At 46.1% G+C, this 17,666-nt stretch overlaps 1 protein-coding gene and 1 long non-coding RNA gene across 7 annotated transcripts in view; one reads left to right on the top strand and one right to left on the bottom strand.

Moving 5' to 3' along the window:
* CACNA1G (calcium voltage-gated channel subunit alpha1 G) overlaps window positions 1–17,666 on the top strand; it is a 332,806-nt gene that overhangs the window by 244,192 nt on the left and 70,948 nt on the right. For all 6 annotated transcript variants that reach the window (XM_075903781.1, XM_075903780.1, XM_075903782.1 and 3 more), the window contains exons 17-18: window positions 9,918–10,018; window positions 12,591–12,714. In XM_075903781.1, the coding sequence (XP_075759896.1) occupies window positions 9,918–10,018; window positions 12,591–12,714 (225 nt within the window). The remainder of the gene's footprint in view (window positions 1–9,917; window positions 10,019–12,590; window positions 12,715–17,666) is intronic.
* The window catches only part of LOC112546131 (uncharacterized), a 38,329-nt gene that overhangs the window by 16,839 nt on the left and 3,824 nt on the right, over window positions 1–17,666 (bottom strand). The window contains exons 2-3 of the long non-coding RNA XR_003089755.2: window positions 13,788–13,892; window positions 985–1,087 (exon numbers count right to left, since the gene is read on the bottom strand). This is a non-coding gene — a long non-coding RNA (uncharacterized LOC112546131). The remainder of the gene's footprint in view (window positions 1–984; window positions 1,088–13,787; window positions 13,893–17,666) is intronic.

Genomic DNA, 17,666 nt, shown 5'->3' on the forward strand with positions numbered 1-17,666 from the left:
TAAAATCAAACTCTGGGCAGATAGCAATTGACACTATGGCAGCAAAATCCAATGATATTTAGGTTAATGGTCTCCATGTTCTTGTCAAAAACTGATGCCCATGACAGACCCACCAGTTCTGCTCCCCTTCAGTTTGGCGGGAGTAGGACTGAGGTCAGTGGCGGGGGATGAGTACTCCAACCCATGTTGAGCAAGGAAAGGCTTAAACCCCAGTCATTGCCATGGAAAGGGAAGTGTGGCCGGTAGCAACTGCATGAGGCACCAGGCCAGGAGCGAGAACCTGTCCGCTCTGGGGATGCCTGCGAGGGGGGGGGGGGGCTGCTCCAACCCAGCGGCAGGTGGTGGGGAGCTCCAGCCGGGCTGGAGTGACCCCGCCACCCATCCTCCCCTTTAATCAGTGAACTGGTTAAACAATATGTTTCACCAGTTAACCAATTCAATGGGATTTTACATCCCTCGTCAGCTCTGGCCCATGGGGCAGATGGACCATGTTGCTGACTGCTGTGTCTTGTGAAGCGGGAAAAGCCAGAGGTTTCTTATGGGGTAGAATGGAGGAGGAGGAAAGGACTTGAGCCTGGTCTCCTTTGTCCTTCGTTACCCCGGCAAGAGGAGGATTGTGGCTGTGGGGGCACCCCGCCAATAGGGGAGGACTTGTTTTCTTGGTTTGATGATTAGGTGACTTGGGCACATAAGGCTGGGTGGAATTAATTGCTGAACCAGGAAGAAACCAGGTTTATGAGGGGGGAGGGGAGCTCCTTGGTTTGTGCTGTGAGTTAGGCCTGTCTACTTCAGGTAATTCAGTCAGTATAGCTACATTGCTCCAGAGTGTTAAAAATCCACACCCCTGACTGACACAGTTCACCCAATGTAAGGCCTGGCGTAAACCAGAGAATTCTCCCATTGACCTAGCTACCGCCTGTTCAAGAGGAGGGTTATCTACTCTGACAGGAGAAGCTGTCCCATCGGTGGAACTCATGTACTCACTGAAGTGCTACAGCAACACAGCTGCGGTGTTTTAAATGTAGGCAAGCCCTTAGTCCACTCTGCTTAGACCCCATTCGATTGGTCAGTGACTCTGTTACTGTCCCTGAAAAAGAAATAGTGGGTATTAGCCATTCATACTTGGGTGGAAAAAGACAAGCACTCGCCAGCATCTGAAATGCCATACATAGTCAGGTATAAATTGACTGGTCTTGGAGAACACATTTAGGATGCAATGAACTACCAGCTTGGGTCTGAAATAGGCATCATTTTCCATCATACTGTTAGTCTGGACAAGTGTCAGGGAACAGTAATTATTGCAGAAGCAGCTGGGGCAATACTGAGGCTGTGAAAGCAGCAGATTGTGGAAATATCTTAGTACATTTCATTGATATTAGAGAATGAAAATGGAACCTTCAGAATGTTAATGGATGCTGAAGGCTACAATAATTGCAATGTGCATACTAACGAAAAACAGAGGTTCTTTTGGCTAGGATATAGTCACCTAGTCGCAAATCTCCTTTTAAAAAATATACTTGTTTCACTATGTCACAGATGTGGATTCTCAGGCAATAATTCTGATTGATTGCTTTAGCCCGGTTCTTAACCTGTCGTAAGTGCTGTAAACTACTTTGAGCACCCTTGAGATGGATTTTTAAGAAAAGAGCCTCTAATTATTCTCATAAAAATCATAACAATGATCAAAAGATAATGATCTTATTGGTAGCTGTGAGATTTTTTATCTTCCTGCTCAATGCTAGATTTCTTTCCAGATTACCTGACCCAAACACATAAGTGGCACTTCAGAACTGCATGTAGTATCTCCTAGTTTATATCCTCCAGCTAACAAGTTGGTAACTGACTGCAGGATTGGAATGAATTTCTGAATCAGATTGTGTTACTGCATCTTTAAGCTGAGATTTTTAGAGACTGTAGTTTTCTCTGCTTTCCATGGACACCGTATAAATATTTACTGTAAACAGACAAAAGTTCCTTTAGTAATATTCTAAGATCGTGTTTGTTCTGGTGTGTTTTCCCAAAGCTCCTCATCCCTGTTTTATTGTGCTGTTCTATGGATTGTTTGCTAGATCAGCCCTCCCACCCAGAAGTAGCTGCATTTCAACAGTTCAGTGTGTAATGGTTTAAAAACCACTTTGTGGACTTTGAGATGGAAAGTGCTATATTCTGGTAAAATAAAATTCATGTTTCTTGGCTCATCCTCATTGTGAGGGCTGTCCTGAATTCTTCCACAAAGACAATGAGTTTTCCCCCTTTTTCAAACCAATAATGAAACAGCAGTTAGTGGAAAATATCGTGTAGATTAAAGAATTTGTTCCCTCAATATTTTGAGCTTCATGTCATTTTGTGGGGTCTTTGCCCAGAGAGTTACAAACAGGATGAGACAATAACATGTGACAGCAAATGGCTAATAAAGGAGAGTCTAAAAACATTTAAGATTTAATCTGGATAGAACAAGAGGAAATTTACATTTTTATTAGAGTATCAGAGGGGTAGCCGTGTTAGTCTGAATCTGCATAAACAACGAGTCCTGTGGCACTTTATAGCCTAACAGATTTATTGGAGCATAAGCTTTCGTGGGTAAAGACCCACTTCATCAGATTTGCTCATGAAAGCTTATGCTCCAGTCAATTTGTCTATAAGGTGCCATTTTTATTAGAGAAAATTTAGAGGGCTAAAGGTGCCCTTTGGGAGCACAGCCAACAAGCTGTCTTTATTGGATATATTTGATGGTTTCTGCATTGAACTAAAAACAAGAACAAAGGACAGATTCTGATTTCTCTAGGCCCAGTTTACATTGTTGCCGCTTTCTTGACTTCAGTAAGTTCACTCTCAATTCACACAGGTGTGAGACCAGAATCGGGCCCATTCATTCTTCTTCACAAAATAAAATCAAGAGACCAAATTCTGCTCTTGCTTGCACAGTTGTAAATCTGGAGGAATGCCACTTAAATAATGGTGTGAAACAAATCTGGATTTATAAAGGTGTAACTGTGATCAGATTCTGACCTGAGATCTTTGTTGTTCATACAGATCTTTTTTTGTTGTTGTTGTTACAGATTATCTCCCCATGTGCGCACACTGTAAAATTTCCACATTTTGCAAAAGGTCCATTGTAATGCAGAACCAAGCTATTGAGAAACAGGAGTGGAAAGTGGGGAAGCAACATAGTCTCAAACCAAAAGTCTCTCCAGACACAATCCCCCATATGCAACCTGAGAAGAACTGTTTGTGCTTTTTCATCTGCTTTCACCTTTGGCTATTTTGCACTACTTTTGTAACAAGCAGATCAGCAATCTGGGAGTCATCTCTTTTACTCTCTCAACCTTCCCGTCCCACACACACACTCTGTTTTGAATGAAATAATCCAGTCCTGAGATTCATAATACATCCTCTAGCTTGCATTCTGATGACTTGCTAGGCATGGATGGTTTATTAGCAGATATCTTTTCCTATAATAAAAAATTGTATAGATCAATCTCTCTCTATTACTCCGGGACGTATATCAGTCATCTTTGAATGTCAGCATTCTTCCCTTCTGCCCTCAGAAGCACATTAATAATATCCGAAATTACTAACCAGGAAACTATTTTTCAATAGGTCTCATTAATGTAGCCTCTAAAGGGTTCTCTATTCCCCCTTTGATGTTTGAACACAACACTGGTTAATAACAGTGGGAATTAGGCACATGTTTTGTCCCGTGGATAGACCCCTTGAGCGTGTTTCGTTGTTAGCTGGGTAGAGCACGGAATACAGAGGGAGTTTAGTTTCAATAGGCCAGCAAGATCATGCCCCTAATGTTCTGTCTAAGAAACAAGCAACTGAATTAAAGGGTTGTTGGTGGTTGTTTTTCTTCTTGTTCTTCCCCATCTTTATTCATCCTGGCCAGGTGTGTCTTATGAACAAATCGATGTGATTTAAATAACATAATTGATATATGTCTTTGAACATAATGCAAATTCCAGCAGCAATCAGGCTGATTGTAAGCAATGCTGTGTCGCTGGACTTTGCAGAGAAAGCATTTGATGGGGGTCGGCTGGAAGTACTCATGTTTTATTTTATTTCACAGAGACTTGGATTTGGCTCCAACGATCATGGGGCAAACTGTGCTCCTAGTTACACTGGTGTAAATCCAGAGTAACCCCTTTAACTCCAGATTTACACAGTTATATCAGAGAGCAGAACTTGACCTTATTTAAGGAAGCCAAAGCTTCAGTAATGGATGGATACATGTTCCAAGCCCTTCCCATAGATGCTGAACAGAGGGCCATGATGGAAGTTCACTTTTCCCCTTTATTTTCTGATATGGCCTTTGAACTGCTGGCTGCAACAATTAGACAAAACCCAAAATATCTTTGGCATTAAAACTGGACGAAAGGAACATAAAGAGGCATTCTGTGCTGCTGACGCATTACCATTCACTTCAAATCCCCAAGATAAATACCAGAAATGCTTTGAATAATAGATCCTTTTGGAAGCCATCCAGTGAACAAAATTAACTGGACCAAGTCACAGCTATTACTACATGTTCAAGAGCTGGGGGGTAGCTATGAGGGTTCCAGCTAGAACTTCAGAAGGTGGTTTTCATTTTCCAAAGGATTCAGTTTGTCACCAAGCATTTTCATTAATATGGACACTGTACTAGCTATTACCAGTTGCTAATGAGACTCCTGGCTGAGTGAATATAAGAACAGAAAACATTTCCCCCATTCCACTCAATTACACTGACAGCTCCAGTTTTTACAGTCCAAACCAGCTCAAACTGCTAATTGCTTAGTTCCTACGGGGAATGCTCAGGCTTTTGTTTAAACGTCATCATTTTATGCCCTCCCAAGGTTCCTGTTTTGACTAGCAGTCTACTGGGCAGGCGCTGGACTTGGAAATCAGGTATCACAGTTTCAGCCACTACTCTCCTGGTAACCACAATCAAATCCCTACTCCTCTCTGTGCCTCAGTTTCCTCGTGTTACAAATGGGGATAAAGATACTGATCTTCCTTCTGGATAAAAACTGCCATCAGGCTTTAGCCAAAGCCTGTTAAAACCAATTGAAGACGTCTTGGATTTTTGATCATGTCCTTATGAGAGCAATGTGGCACTGTGGTAGTGTTAACTAGAATTTAAAACATGGAGTACAGGGAGGTACATAGTAGGATACAGGGAAATCAAGGGATCAATGGATTAATTAGCAAGTGCATATTGTTTTCAGTTATCTGCCATGTGAAGGCAAGATTGTAACCTTGAAAGGGGTCACCATTTTCATATCAGACCCCTGATGAATACCTGGGACGTACAATTCATTTACACCCTCTTTGCCCTTCTCTTGTCCTTTCGGTGCTTGGAGGTGCTGGATAGAATCTTCTGTGTGCAGAGTGCCAAATTCTGCTTCTGCTTTCACCCCATGCAACTCTATTGACATCAGTAGGTTTGCAAGCAGTGTAGGTATAAAATAGAGTCTAATATGTCAGGATCAGTGACATCTCAAACTATAAGAATTTCAAGATAGTTCAGTAAAACTATCAATGTTGACATATAGCCCAGTGATTAGGGTAATATTGGACATATAAACATTCAGCAGTTTTCTTATTACAAGTGATAATTAATCCAGTAAAAGTTAACTGGATCAGAATGTAGTGGATTTCCAACTAAAGACACTATCTGAGGTCTGGAATTCTAGCGTGTTGGAGGAAGACAGGTGGAACCTATCAGTAGTTTTTGTTTTGGGGAAATCAAGTTGTTGTTTTGCAAAATCATATCCAAACCATGGTGATTTTTGTCCCTTCCCCCTTTGACTGACTCCCTCCTGATGTTATTGGGTTTCAGACAAATGGCTCTGTATTAGACCTCTCCTCAGTTGGAGATTAAAGACTAGATAATGATACCCTAATTGATATTCAGTACCACTTTGCTGCACAAGTAACCCCATTAATTTAAAAAAGCTGGCATGTGATAAACTAGTATTCAGTGCAAGAAGGGGTGCCCCCCTGCACTGTAGAGTAGGCACATTGCTACATGGTTTATAGTACTATAGCAAATGTTTTGAAAGAACAAATTAATATCAGATACAACTGTACTCGATGGGCCTCATCCAAAGCTCACTGAAGTAAATAGACACCTGTTGGTTCTAGCGGACTTTGGATCAAAACCCTACGATCTGCCCTCCTCTTGTAAACCACCATGGTATAAGTAAGGGTATGTCTACACTACAGCACTAATTCAAACTAACTTAATTCGAATTAGTGCATCTAGACCTAAAAACTCATTTGAATTAGCATTTTGCTAATTCGAAATAGCATGTCCACATTGAGTGGACCCTGAACCGAAGTTAAGGCTGGCCGGAACCAGTGCCAGCAGGGCATCAGGTTAGGAATTAGCTAGCCGAGGGCTGTGCTTAAAGGGACCCGATCCCCACCCTGGACAGACAGTTCTCAGGGTTCCCCGCTTGCTTGTCTAACTCGATGAGGGACAGCAAAGCAGTCCTGGCTTGGAGTGCCCTGAGTGCCCACACTCGGCACATCACAGCACTCAGCCATCAGCCCGGCTGCACTTGCTGCAGGCTGCCATCCAGGGGGGCGTCATTTGCGGGGCTGTCAGGATCCAGGAGGCCCTGCAGGAGAGCTTCCACCCCGAGGAGCCCGCAGAGCCACCCCAGTCCTCCCCATCAGGGGCTCATGCCCCATTCCTCCCTCACCTCCTTCCACTTACCCCTCCCTAGCCCCCCTTCCTGATGTAAAAAATAAAGGACACGTGTGTTCAGAAATAGAAACTCTCTTTATTTAAAAAAACTGGGGGCGGGGGGGGGGGATTAACCTCTGCGGAGACTGGGAAAAGGAGGTGGGAGAGGGGAACAGAGAAGATGGAAGAGGGGAGGGGGAAACCTGGGAGGAGGGAGCTGGAAGGGGGAAGCCAGAGGAAGAAGCAGGAGGAGAAGTATAAAACTACGGTACGCCATATCTTCAGTACTGTGTACAGATTTGGTCTCCTCACCTCAAAAAAGATATTTTGGCCTTGGAAAGGGTTCAGAAAAGGGCAACTACAATGATTAGGGGTTTGGAACAGGTCCCATATGAAGAGAGGCTAAAGAGACTGGGACTTTTCAGCTTAGAAAAGAGGAGACTGAGGGGGGATATGATAGAGGTCTATAAAATCATGAGTGGTGTGGAGAGGGTGAATAAAGAAAAGTTCTTAATTAGTTCCCATAATAGAAGGTCTAGCGGACACCAAATGAAATGAATGGGTAGCAGGCTTCAGACTAATAACAGAAAGTTCTTCTTCACACAGCGCATAGTCAACCTGTGGAACTCCTTGCCACAGGAGGCTGTGAAGGCTAGAACTATAACAGAGTTTAAAGAGAAGTTAGATAAATTCATGGAGGTTGGGTCCTTGGAGTGCTATTAGCCAGGGGGTAGGAATAGTGTCCCTGGCCTCTATTTGTGGAAGGCTGGAAATGGATGGCATGAGACAAATTGCTTGGTCATTGTCTTCGGTCCATCCCCTCTGGGGTACCTGGTGCTGGCCGCTGTCGGCAGATAGGCTACTGGGATAGATGGACCTTTGGTCTGACCCAGTACAGCCATTCTTATGTTCTTATGTTCTAAGCTCAGGGCTCAGGGTCAGGGGTCTCACTGGACCAACTTGATTTTCATGCAAACCTGCTCCTGGGTTCACATGTGGCCTTTGGTTTGCCAGGCTGGCAGCTATCCTGCCCTAGATGGCCGCATTCCTGTGCCTAGTGTGGAGGTCGTGGACGTTGGAGGCCTCCCCCTAAACCTCAATGAGGTCCATGATCTCCGCACTAGACCAGGCGGGCGCCCGCCTCTTGCGGCCCCGGGCAGGCTCCTGGGAGCTGCCAGCCTGGTCTTGGGAAGAGGCGGAGGGCTGGGTGGCAGCGGGTGGCTGACTCATGCCGTGCCAGGTGCAGGATCTGCTGGCTGGGTGCTGGCAGGCTTGCAACTGGCATGAGCACTGTAGCCAGACCGTGCCCCTTTAAGGGCTCCAGAGCCGGGAGGGGGGCAGAAAAGTTTTCCTGGTTTGGCCCAGAGTGGCCACCAGGGCAAGCTGGGAAGGGCTAGCCTCCAACTAGTTCGAATTAAGTGGCTACACAGCCCTTAATTTGAACTACTTAATTCGAACTGGGCATTAGTCCTTGTAGAATGAGGTTTACCTAGTTTGAATTAAGTGCTCCGCTAGTTCTAATTAAGTTCTAACTAGCGGTTTGCATGTATAGACGCTATGAAAGTTAATTCGAACTAACAGCTGTTAGTTCGAATTAACTTTGTAGTGTAGACATACCCTAATCTATTTAAATAGTGTGGAAGGTGCACACTTAACATTCCATTAGTGAACCAAAGTGAAAATTGCTGGTGACTCCTCCAGGGTCACAGTGATGCACAAATGCGTGATTCAGTCATAACTTTCAAGGCCGGGATTGGACCAGATCATCTAGTATGAGCTCTTATATACCACAGGCCACCATCCAGCCACCTGCACACCAAATCCAACAGCCAGAAATAGACCAAAGTGCCACAGGCCCAGGCATCCACAAGGGATATGCAGAAGTCTGACCCTCCTCCCTTTTACTGTTTCTAACATAAGCCTTGTCTGTCCTTTACTTACATAGAAGTAAATCTCAGGGGGTATGTCTACACTGGCACCCTAGTTCGAACTAGGGTGGCTAATGTAGGCATTCGAACTTGCAAATGAAGCCCGGGATTTAAATATCCTGGGCTTCATTTGCATTTTCCCGGGCGGGCGCCATTTTTAAATGCCCTGTAGCTCGAACTACCTGCCTGCGGCTACATGCGGCACGGAGTAGGTAGTTCGAATTAAAGCTCCTAATTTGAACTACAGTCAAACCTCTTTGCAGGCGGAATAATAGTAGTTCAAATTAGGAGCTTTAATTCGAACTACCTAGCCCGTGCCGTGTGTAGCCGTGGGCAGGTAGTTTGAACTATGGGCATTTAAAAATGGCTCCCTCCTGGAAAAATACAAATGAAGCCCAGGATATTTAAATCCTGGGCTTCATTTCCAAGTTCGAATGCCTATATTAGCCCCCCTACTTCGAACTAGGGTGGCAGTGTAGACATACCCAGGAAGATTTAGGCAAACATCCGTTAAGTATCCAGAATGTCTCAGTCTGACCTGAACTGCTTATAAGTTCTTCAGAGCAGGGATTTTAACTAATTTGTTGGTCCTGTTAGTGTATTCACGATGCTATAAAAATAACGGTAACCGAGTTTTCAAATGCTTAGAGAGCCCTGTCAGTAATCAGTGCAGACCCGAGCTCCGTTGGCAGTGCCATGCACAGAGGGGTCTTTCATTTTTCAGCTCATAATCAGCTGTTTTGCTGAATGGTTAGTGATATTTCTGTTGCGGGAAAAAATGTGGCTCCTTAGCTTTATGGTTTATAAGTTTGGAAGACCCTTTTTTAAAAACAGCTTTCTCCTTTCTGCTAACTTTTAAAATGTCATCTCTGTGCTAGAGTGGTGACTTTGAGCAGATACCATGCGCAGCAGTGCTTGTCGGTGCAGTACATTTCTTTAAATTTATGGCCTCCCACTCCCTTTACACAGCTGTGCTTAAGACATTTCTGTAAGTGGAGCTGCATGCATGTACTCTTAGGTATCATCAATCCAGCCCTGAGGTGCACAGCAGGGCATGTGTAACCATGCTGTCAATTTCATTATTTTAGTCTTGCACTGCACACTCGAAGTGCCAGTCAGAAATGACCCCAATTCACAGGCCTGCCGCGCTGCCGTATAACTTCCAAGTTGACGGGGAAGAGGAGAAATTAAAGCATCACAAGAGTTTCATGCGTGGTTGTTTGCTTTGTCTGGGCTTTCCTCCATGGCTGAGGCTTGCTGTCGTTGCTCAGAATAACTGATTCCCACTTACTGCACAGTTGTCCTTTTTCTTTTAGAGCAAAAGCGAGCGTCTGAAGGCTTGGATAAGGGCACATCTACCTTCCTGGTGCAAAGAAAGGGATTCCTGGTCTATCTACATCTTTGCGCCTCACTCGAAGTAAGGCAACTTCCATACTAATGGGATAGCTGTGGTAGAATTGAATGTAGGTGTTACAATGGGTCACTCTGCCCCAGCACCATGAACATCAGCGTGTTCACTGTATGTCAGCCTGCCAAGTTCTTATTGGGTGCTGCATTAAGGGTAAAGCCCACTGCCCTCTTTGAGTCCTAGCGGCCGATTTTTTTCCCCTGACCTACCCCGAATATACTGCTCCATTGACATGTAATAGTCATGGGCAGCTGTTTGGGGAGCATTTCCCTTAGTGCAGACAAGTTGTAGGGTTATTGTAAGCCCTAGTATAAAGATGAGCTATGGGCAGACTTGGACACATGGGTGTCGTCTCTTAGCTTAAAGTGTCTTTGGGATCAGGGGGCTGCACCGTAGCTCATAGCCAGCCAAGAGAACAGCTCCTTACTGCTAAACTTACACCAGGATCGGGTTCAGTGCCCAGAATACAGAGGGGGCAAAGGTGGTTTGAAGTCACCTTTGCCCACACCCATGTCCTGGAGGTGTGGCATGGAATCTGAGCCCTGTTTATTAACCTGGGGTACCTGAGGAATTCTGCTTCCTTCCCTAAGATTGGTGATCCTTTGGTCCTAAAGATTTATGGACACCAGCTCTCACCCCTATAGCCACAGACACTTCCCACCTATTGCTTCAGTGTGCACACACAGTTTCAGAAAGAGAGCCTGGCGAGAGCCTTTGCCCGAATGGAGGTTGCTACCTGGGGAAGCCATGCTGCTCCAGGCTGGGAAAGCTATGGCCCAGAGGTAGCAGTGAACAGCTGTTTGCCCAGTAGTCTGTGGTGATAGTGGTCAGAGATGGCATGTAGCTTGCACATTTACCAATGTCCGCGTGGCTTCACAAGGAGCTGCAAAGACTTGTACATTCAGTTAAGCTGAGAGCCACTTTAACTTCTTCCAGCTCCTCAGTGTTGATGTAGAGCTCTCCATCTGAGTCTGAGTGTAAAGGGATTGAAGCTAGTGTCAGGGGATTTAAATTGCACTTCATCTTTAAATCTGGCCCTGTGAGCCTATGGAAGTCTGCCAGAGGCTGGCAATACTTGCCTGGAACGCCTCACCCAGTAGGCAGTTTCTGAGCCTCCTGGCAGAATTAAGTTGGATCTGCTGACTCACAGCAGCAGGCAACTGACTCACAGGGGCAGGTTACTCCATTCTGACAGAAGGAAGGTGACAGGAGACCTCTGGGGGGTGGGAGCGTCTAGAGTTTGGGCTGAAAAGTCCTATGGGAGGAACCCAAGGCAGAACCACGCTTGAGAGAGGGCATGAAAGCTTTATTATGCTTCCGCTAATTTCTTTGTGAATAAAGCCAAGCACCCAGGGAATGGGTGAGTTTGTGATTCTACACACTTGGCACAGTGGCTAAGTACATCCAATGGTATCTAAATTGCTACCACATATGTGTTGAGTGGGCCAAAAGACAGCAGTACGCCAACTTAGACCCCTCTAGACTAATTATGTGTACAAGTCAACACAGCCCTGTTGCTAAAAGTTAGGCAAGGTAAACGCTGTTTGTCGGCACTTTTGCTGTAAAATCTTCCATCCCCTGTGAGCAGAGTTTGCACTAACACTTACTAGAACAAAGCTTTTGTCTTTCGGGGAGGGCGATGATTACACACTTCTGAACTACAAAAGCTTTGTTGCTCAATTGCCAGTGTAGACAAAGCCTTTAAATTTGGCCTTTTGTGTTTCCTTTCTTCCCTCCCCCAATCCTGTTGGCGTCCATTACTTCTCGCAAGGAGTAGGAGTACCAGCACTGACATGGATGCCCTCAGCATTTGATTTAGTGGGCCCTTACTAGACCCGCTAAATCAAATGCCAGAAGATCAATCTCTGGTACAGCAAGTGGAGACATGGCCTGTTTCGCATCGAAAGGAGCAAGTGTCCTTTGTTCTTTCCAAGGGTCAGCTGTTATATGGCAATCTGGAATCAGTGCCCTGAGGCACGTTTACTAGGGAAGGTCATGTTTTCTCCTATGGGACGCTTTGCATTTTTAATCTGGTGGGGCCCAAAACAGCAATCCAGTTCATTCATACAATGATTACATAGACTTTCAGAAACAGACTTTGGGAAATGTAATAACCATATTATAAATCCTGCATCAACGTACAGCCATCTGTCATACTAACTAGCTTTTGTTCTTTTGTTCAGCCTAGTATTCTTTACTCAAACTGCTTTTTTTAGAGATGAAGCTAAATTAAAGCCTTGAATCCAAATGTGTCTTTGATTTTAGAGAAAGGAGCACTCGAAATCCAAACCTTGCAATAGGTGTGATTTACAAGTGGCTGCTCTCTTTACAGTAAACCAAATCCCAGATCCAACCAAGCACCGCTAAACTTTGTGGTGTTTGCAACCCGTGTTCAAATTTTGTGGTTTGCCCCCTTTTCTGTTTATGTTTGCTAACATGTGGCCATCCTAGAGAAGGAGTCGGGAGTCAACAATGGATCTGCTTCCCAAGCGGAGTGTTCTCTCTCACCCCGTGCAAAAGTCTTGCAGAGCAGCGAGGTGCTAGCAGCTCATTATGTATCATTTTTTATTTTTCTGGACAGATTCCGTCTGGTGTGCAATAAAATCATCACCCACAAGATGTTTGATCACATCGTCCTGGTTATCATCTTCCTGAACTGCATTACCATTGCCATGGAACGGCCAAAAATTGAGCCCCACAGTGCTGTGAGTATCAGAGCTGAGCTGCAGTTTAATGATTTCTGAAACTCCCTGCTGTCACAATCGTTGTGCAGCCACCAACGTTCCACGTCACACTTGACTACCTCTCTCGTTCTCTCTCTACACTTGACTTCATACCATTGAGCAGGGGGGCTTCCAGAAGGGGCGGAGCCACAGATGGAAGGGGTGGGGCTGGATAGCCAGCCCTAGCACCCCCCAGATTGCATGTCACCCCACCCCCACAGCAGCCCTCAGCCCCACCCAGAGTGTGCCACGTGGGGCTTCAGCAGCAATTTAAAGGGCCTGGGTCTCTGACGACCACCATTGCCACAGTAGTGATGGCACCAGCTGGGAGCCCTGGTCCTTTTTGAATTGCTGAGCCCTGGGGCAACTGCCACCTTGCCCTCCTCCCCCATCGGCGGGCCTGCCATTGAGAAGGAGGAGGTACAGATCTGCAAAGCTATACTGAAGTCACCGGGGCTTTGCTGATTTACACCAGCTGAGGACCTGTCCCTGAACTTCAGACGGGGGATCCGATCCTTAGGGGCCATGCAGCTGTTGTGTGCAGCACTGACACAATGCTAAGACCCCAAACCTGGTCTAACCTGGCCCAGAGAGGATCCTGCAGTGAGAGATGAGCAGGCAGCAGTATACGGCCCACAAGGGGCATGTGAGCCAGTAGGCTCTGGGAGGGGCGCCTCCCCCTTGGGGTCATTGGGGGGCCACTCTGACCCACAACAGGGCTACATGCTCCACCCGCCCTGCAGCTCGCAGCATGTAGGATGTGCATATGGCTAGAAAAAAAGGAGCAGCACACATAGCGACGGCCCTCCGCCTTGCCCTGGTCCTGCAGTATGTTTTAGCTTTGTGATCAGTAGAGGTCCAGGTGAGTAATGGTGATGCTCCATGCATCGCTGCTTCCTCTGGCTCCAACAGAGCACAGAGGAAACAGCCATACACGGGGCATGCCCAGCATCAGGGCAGTGCGTGGGAGGGCTTTCTACCATCTCTGCATTCATGGTTTATTGAAAAACAAATCAATCCTGTCTCTGTGGTGTTAACTTCAGCAATAAACGTACCTCTATAGCACATGCAGCGGTGGACTTTGCATGACACTGCCAACAGACCAGGGTTCTTTCAGGCATTCAATCCTCTGCCCTCACCGAAGTTTCTTTCCTCTGATTCTGAAACATACAAGAACAACACCCATGTGCTGGGAAAGGCATCCAGACTTCCACTTTTAATATCCCCTCTTCCCAGGCACAATCAGACTGTTTTAATACATGATATAACCAGGACATCTGTCTCCATTTTCTTCTCTGATAAACATTCAAACACTTTTACTCTCTCCGCGCAATGTTAGCTCCTTCCATCTGTTCTGCATCGCCGTATGGGTGGTGGGAAGGGAGAGAGGGAAGCTGTTCATTTTGTACTCTTCTGGCCTCTTTGTCAATCATCTTTGTTGTGACATAAGCAAATTGAATGAATGCAAGCACTGTAATTCCATTTCCCCAAACCATTTGTTTTAATAAATTGCATAATGATTTTTCAAACCAGACCCTCGCAACATCAGCTCCTATCAGTCAGCCGGGCAGAATCAGCCACTTGCTCTTTTATTTTTGTATCGATTGTGGCGGAGAGGTACACTAGGCTGCCTCTGACATATTGCAAAAGGCTGTTCAGATTGCAACAATATAAATCCCTGTTCCCTCGATGCGGGAATGCTTTGCTAGTTCTTGTCTGTGGATATTTAGAATGAGCTCTTAAAACTAAGAGTCTTTGTACTCTTTGTGTGTGTTAAAGGTCTCATTAGCACTCTTCCTCAGAGGCTGAGCATGTCCCAAGGTCCTTAAGCCAAATTTCTTTGCCTCTCTGTTCTGCAGTAGGCAATGTCTTCCACCCCAGAGGTGGCTGCATTGCATTGTATGTATACAATAGCAAAACACTTTGGAGTCTTTCTGTATAAATGTAAACTCTCATTATCATTTTATCATCTGTCAATATGTGAGTCCAGTGGGTTTGGTGAGCACTGAACTGGGGAAAGCCAGTGGGTAGATAGGCCTGGACAGTGAAGCCCCTGGATCCATAGAATAAGTACAACAGGGATAGTAGCTCCTGTCCAAGCATCCTCACAGTACCCCAGCCTTGCCCTGGAGGGGATCTGCCATTAGGGTGAGTGGTGATCTGTCTTCACAACCTATTTGGTCCTTGACGTCTTCTGAGTCTTGCAAGGTGGCCCGTTAGTGCTACCTGTAGTGGTGGCTTTTGTGATCCACTGGGAACTAGATGGTAGCCACTAACCAGCCAGCAAATGGTAACAACTCTTAGGCTAGGTCTATACTAGACCCAGAAGGTCAGCTTAAGGTATGCAATTCCAGCTATGTAAATAATATAGCTGGAGTCGACATGCCTTAAGTCGAACTTGGTGCCATCGCCACAGCAGGTCAACAGGAGCAAACACGCCCGTTGACTTCCCTTACTTCTCACAAGGAGTAGGAGTCCTGGAATAGATGAGGGCCTCAGAGTTCAATTTAGTGGGTCCTTACTAGATCTGCTAAATCGAATGCCAAAAGATTGACCTCTGGCATGGCAAGTGGAGACACAGCCTTAGTCATTTCCAGCCTGGGCTGGATCCTAAACAATAACTTTAGACGTGGCCCAATGTTATGACAGAGGCTCTAGCCTGCCACAGAAGACTCCAGGAGCTCAATATATTAAGCTTCACAAAGAGAATGTGAAAGGGGAGACTTGATCACAATTAATAAGCACCTATATGGGGAACAAATATTTGATCATGGGTTCTTTGTTTTAGGAGACAAAGGTATAAACACAAAGCAGTTGGCTGGCAGTTGAAGCTGGACACATTCAGTCTGGAGAGAGTGTGCCTTTTTAACAGTGTGGGTAGTTGGCCATTGGAACAATTCACCAATTGTTATGGTGGCTTCTCCTCCATCACCAGCAATTTTTAAACCAAGACTGGTTGTGTGTCTGAGCTTTTTATTGTTGGGGAGGCTCTAGAGCTTGTGTCCTACCGGGGGTCAGACCAGATGATCACAATGGCCCTTCCTGGGCTTGCTGTCCATGCATGGAGCAGGATTCTTGCAGAGCAGGATTCTGTTTTCACCAGACAGCGGATATTTTTTCCAATCGCACCTGCCAGGTAATAAAACAGGCTCACTGTTCTGGCTGGGAGTTCGCAGTTTGGTGTGCAGGGTTTGGATCCCCTTGCAACTATTAAAACAAAACCACCCTTTTAATGAAAGCCCATTGATGCTGCCCTCCATTAATTCACTTTTGAAATTAATTGGACATAGCAAATTTGGAGGCCGTGTGAGCTTGTTTTGAGTGATCCGCCATTGTTGAACATACGGGTGCCTTTTACTTTCAACTTCTGTTTCCTATTAGACAGTGTCAGGCAGGCTGGTAGGGCAGCGACTGTGCATGTGAAAGGTTGGCTTGGCCATGCAGCTCCCTTGAGCTCATTCTTTGAGGGCAGGAACAGATCAACTGATTTGGGTGCTGGGCTCCTTCCCCAGCTTGGCCATTGGGGCAGGTTGCCCTGGCATGTCACATAATGACTCCCAGTGGGTTTCATAGAGCTGATGGAGGCTGAGATTTTCCAAGGATGATGATGGGATTTGGAGGGAACTGAATGGATGGAATTGGGTGTCTGTATCCTCTAGGCTGTTCTGGAAATCCCGCTGTAGCTCTTGGTCTTTTGAAGGCTCTTAAAAAGCTAGATCAAAGGACTTCTTTGCTGTCACCCACATTCTGCAGAGATACTAAAATGCAGCTGTCTGGCCGTGACCTGCTGCAGAAGTAGGGCCAGATCTTCAGCAGGTGTAAATCAGCATAGCTCCATGGAAGCTGCAGCAGCAGAGTATCTGCTCCACACATTTGGGACCATGCCTTCACATTCTGAATGGCTTGTTGATCCCAGGTTGGGTCCCCTTAAAACTCTTGTCCAGAAACCCGGGCCTAGAGAGAGGTATTTTATTTGCATGGGTGTTCAGGGAAAGGCTGGCGGTGGGTATATGGTGACCTGGATCCACATGCAAATAAGAGCCATCTTTATCCACTCCGTGCTATTTGTTGTTCCCCCATTTAAAAGCCATTTGAACTGGGCCTCTGGGAGATTGACCCAGTCAGGGTGAGGACAAGAGTGGGAGCACCAAAGACAGAAGGAAAAGTGGGGTCTCTAGTGCTGTGAAGAGGGAGACATGAGAGGATTTGTTGAGAGTCTGGATGTGGAGGAGCCTGAGGTGTGGCGCTTGGGAGATGAGGACTGTTGGGCTGCCAGGGGTGAGGGAGGATGAGGCACTAGGGTCTTGCCTCGGCTTGGAGATTTCTGAGATGCAGACGTGGACAGAGGGGAGAGAGGTCGGGGCAGAGAGGTAGATATGAGAACCATCAGCCTGGCGGTGGTAACCATGGGAGCCATTCAGGGTTGTCCAGGGATGACGAAGAAGTGAACCAAGGACAGACTGCAGAAGAGGGGGGACCAAGGGTGGTACCACAGGAGATGCTAAAGGGGGGAGATTGAGAGTGAGGCACAGCAAGCACAGGTACCCGGCCCCATTCCAGCTGCCAGAGGTCTTGCCTGGAAACACAAATAGTTGTTTTAGCTTCACTTGTTTCAGATATTTCACTTTGCCTTCCAGAGCCATGGATTTTCTAACTGCCTAGAGCCAATTCTCTCCCTGTCCAAATTAGAATCAGCCAGTCAGAGCAGGATGGGCAGTCTCCGCATGGAGAGTAGGGGATGCGGTGCATGGAGACTGCACTTCCAAACCACTGCCCACTTGCCAAAGAACAGTGCAATATTCTGACTCTCTTCTACCTGCTATTACCATTTTATCTGCACTGCCTAAAGCAGGTGTTTATCCACTCCTGCAGCCACTCAGCCCCACCGCACACTTGCTGACCTTGGAGAGCAGTCTTTTATGCAGCCCTCTTTT

The sequence above is a fragment of the Pelodiscus sinensis genome, chromosome 20 (genome assembly GCF_049634645.1).
Source record: "Pelodiscus sinensis isolate JC-2024 chromosome 20, ASM4963464v1, whole genome shotgun sequence".
In the NCBI taxonomy this organism is placed as follows: Eukaryota; Metazoa; Chordata; order Testudines; family Trionychidae; genus Pelodiscus; species Pelodiscus sinensis.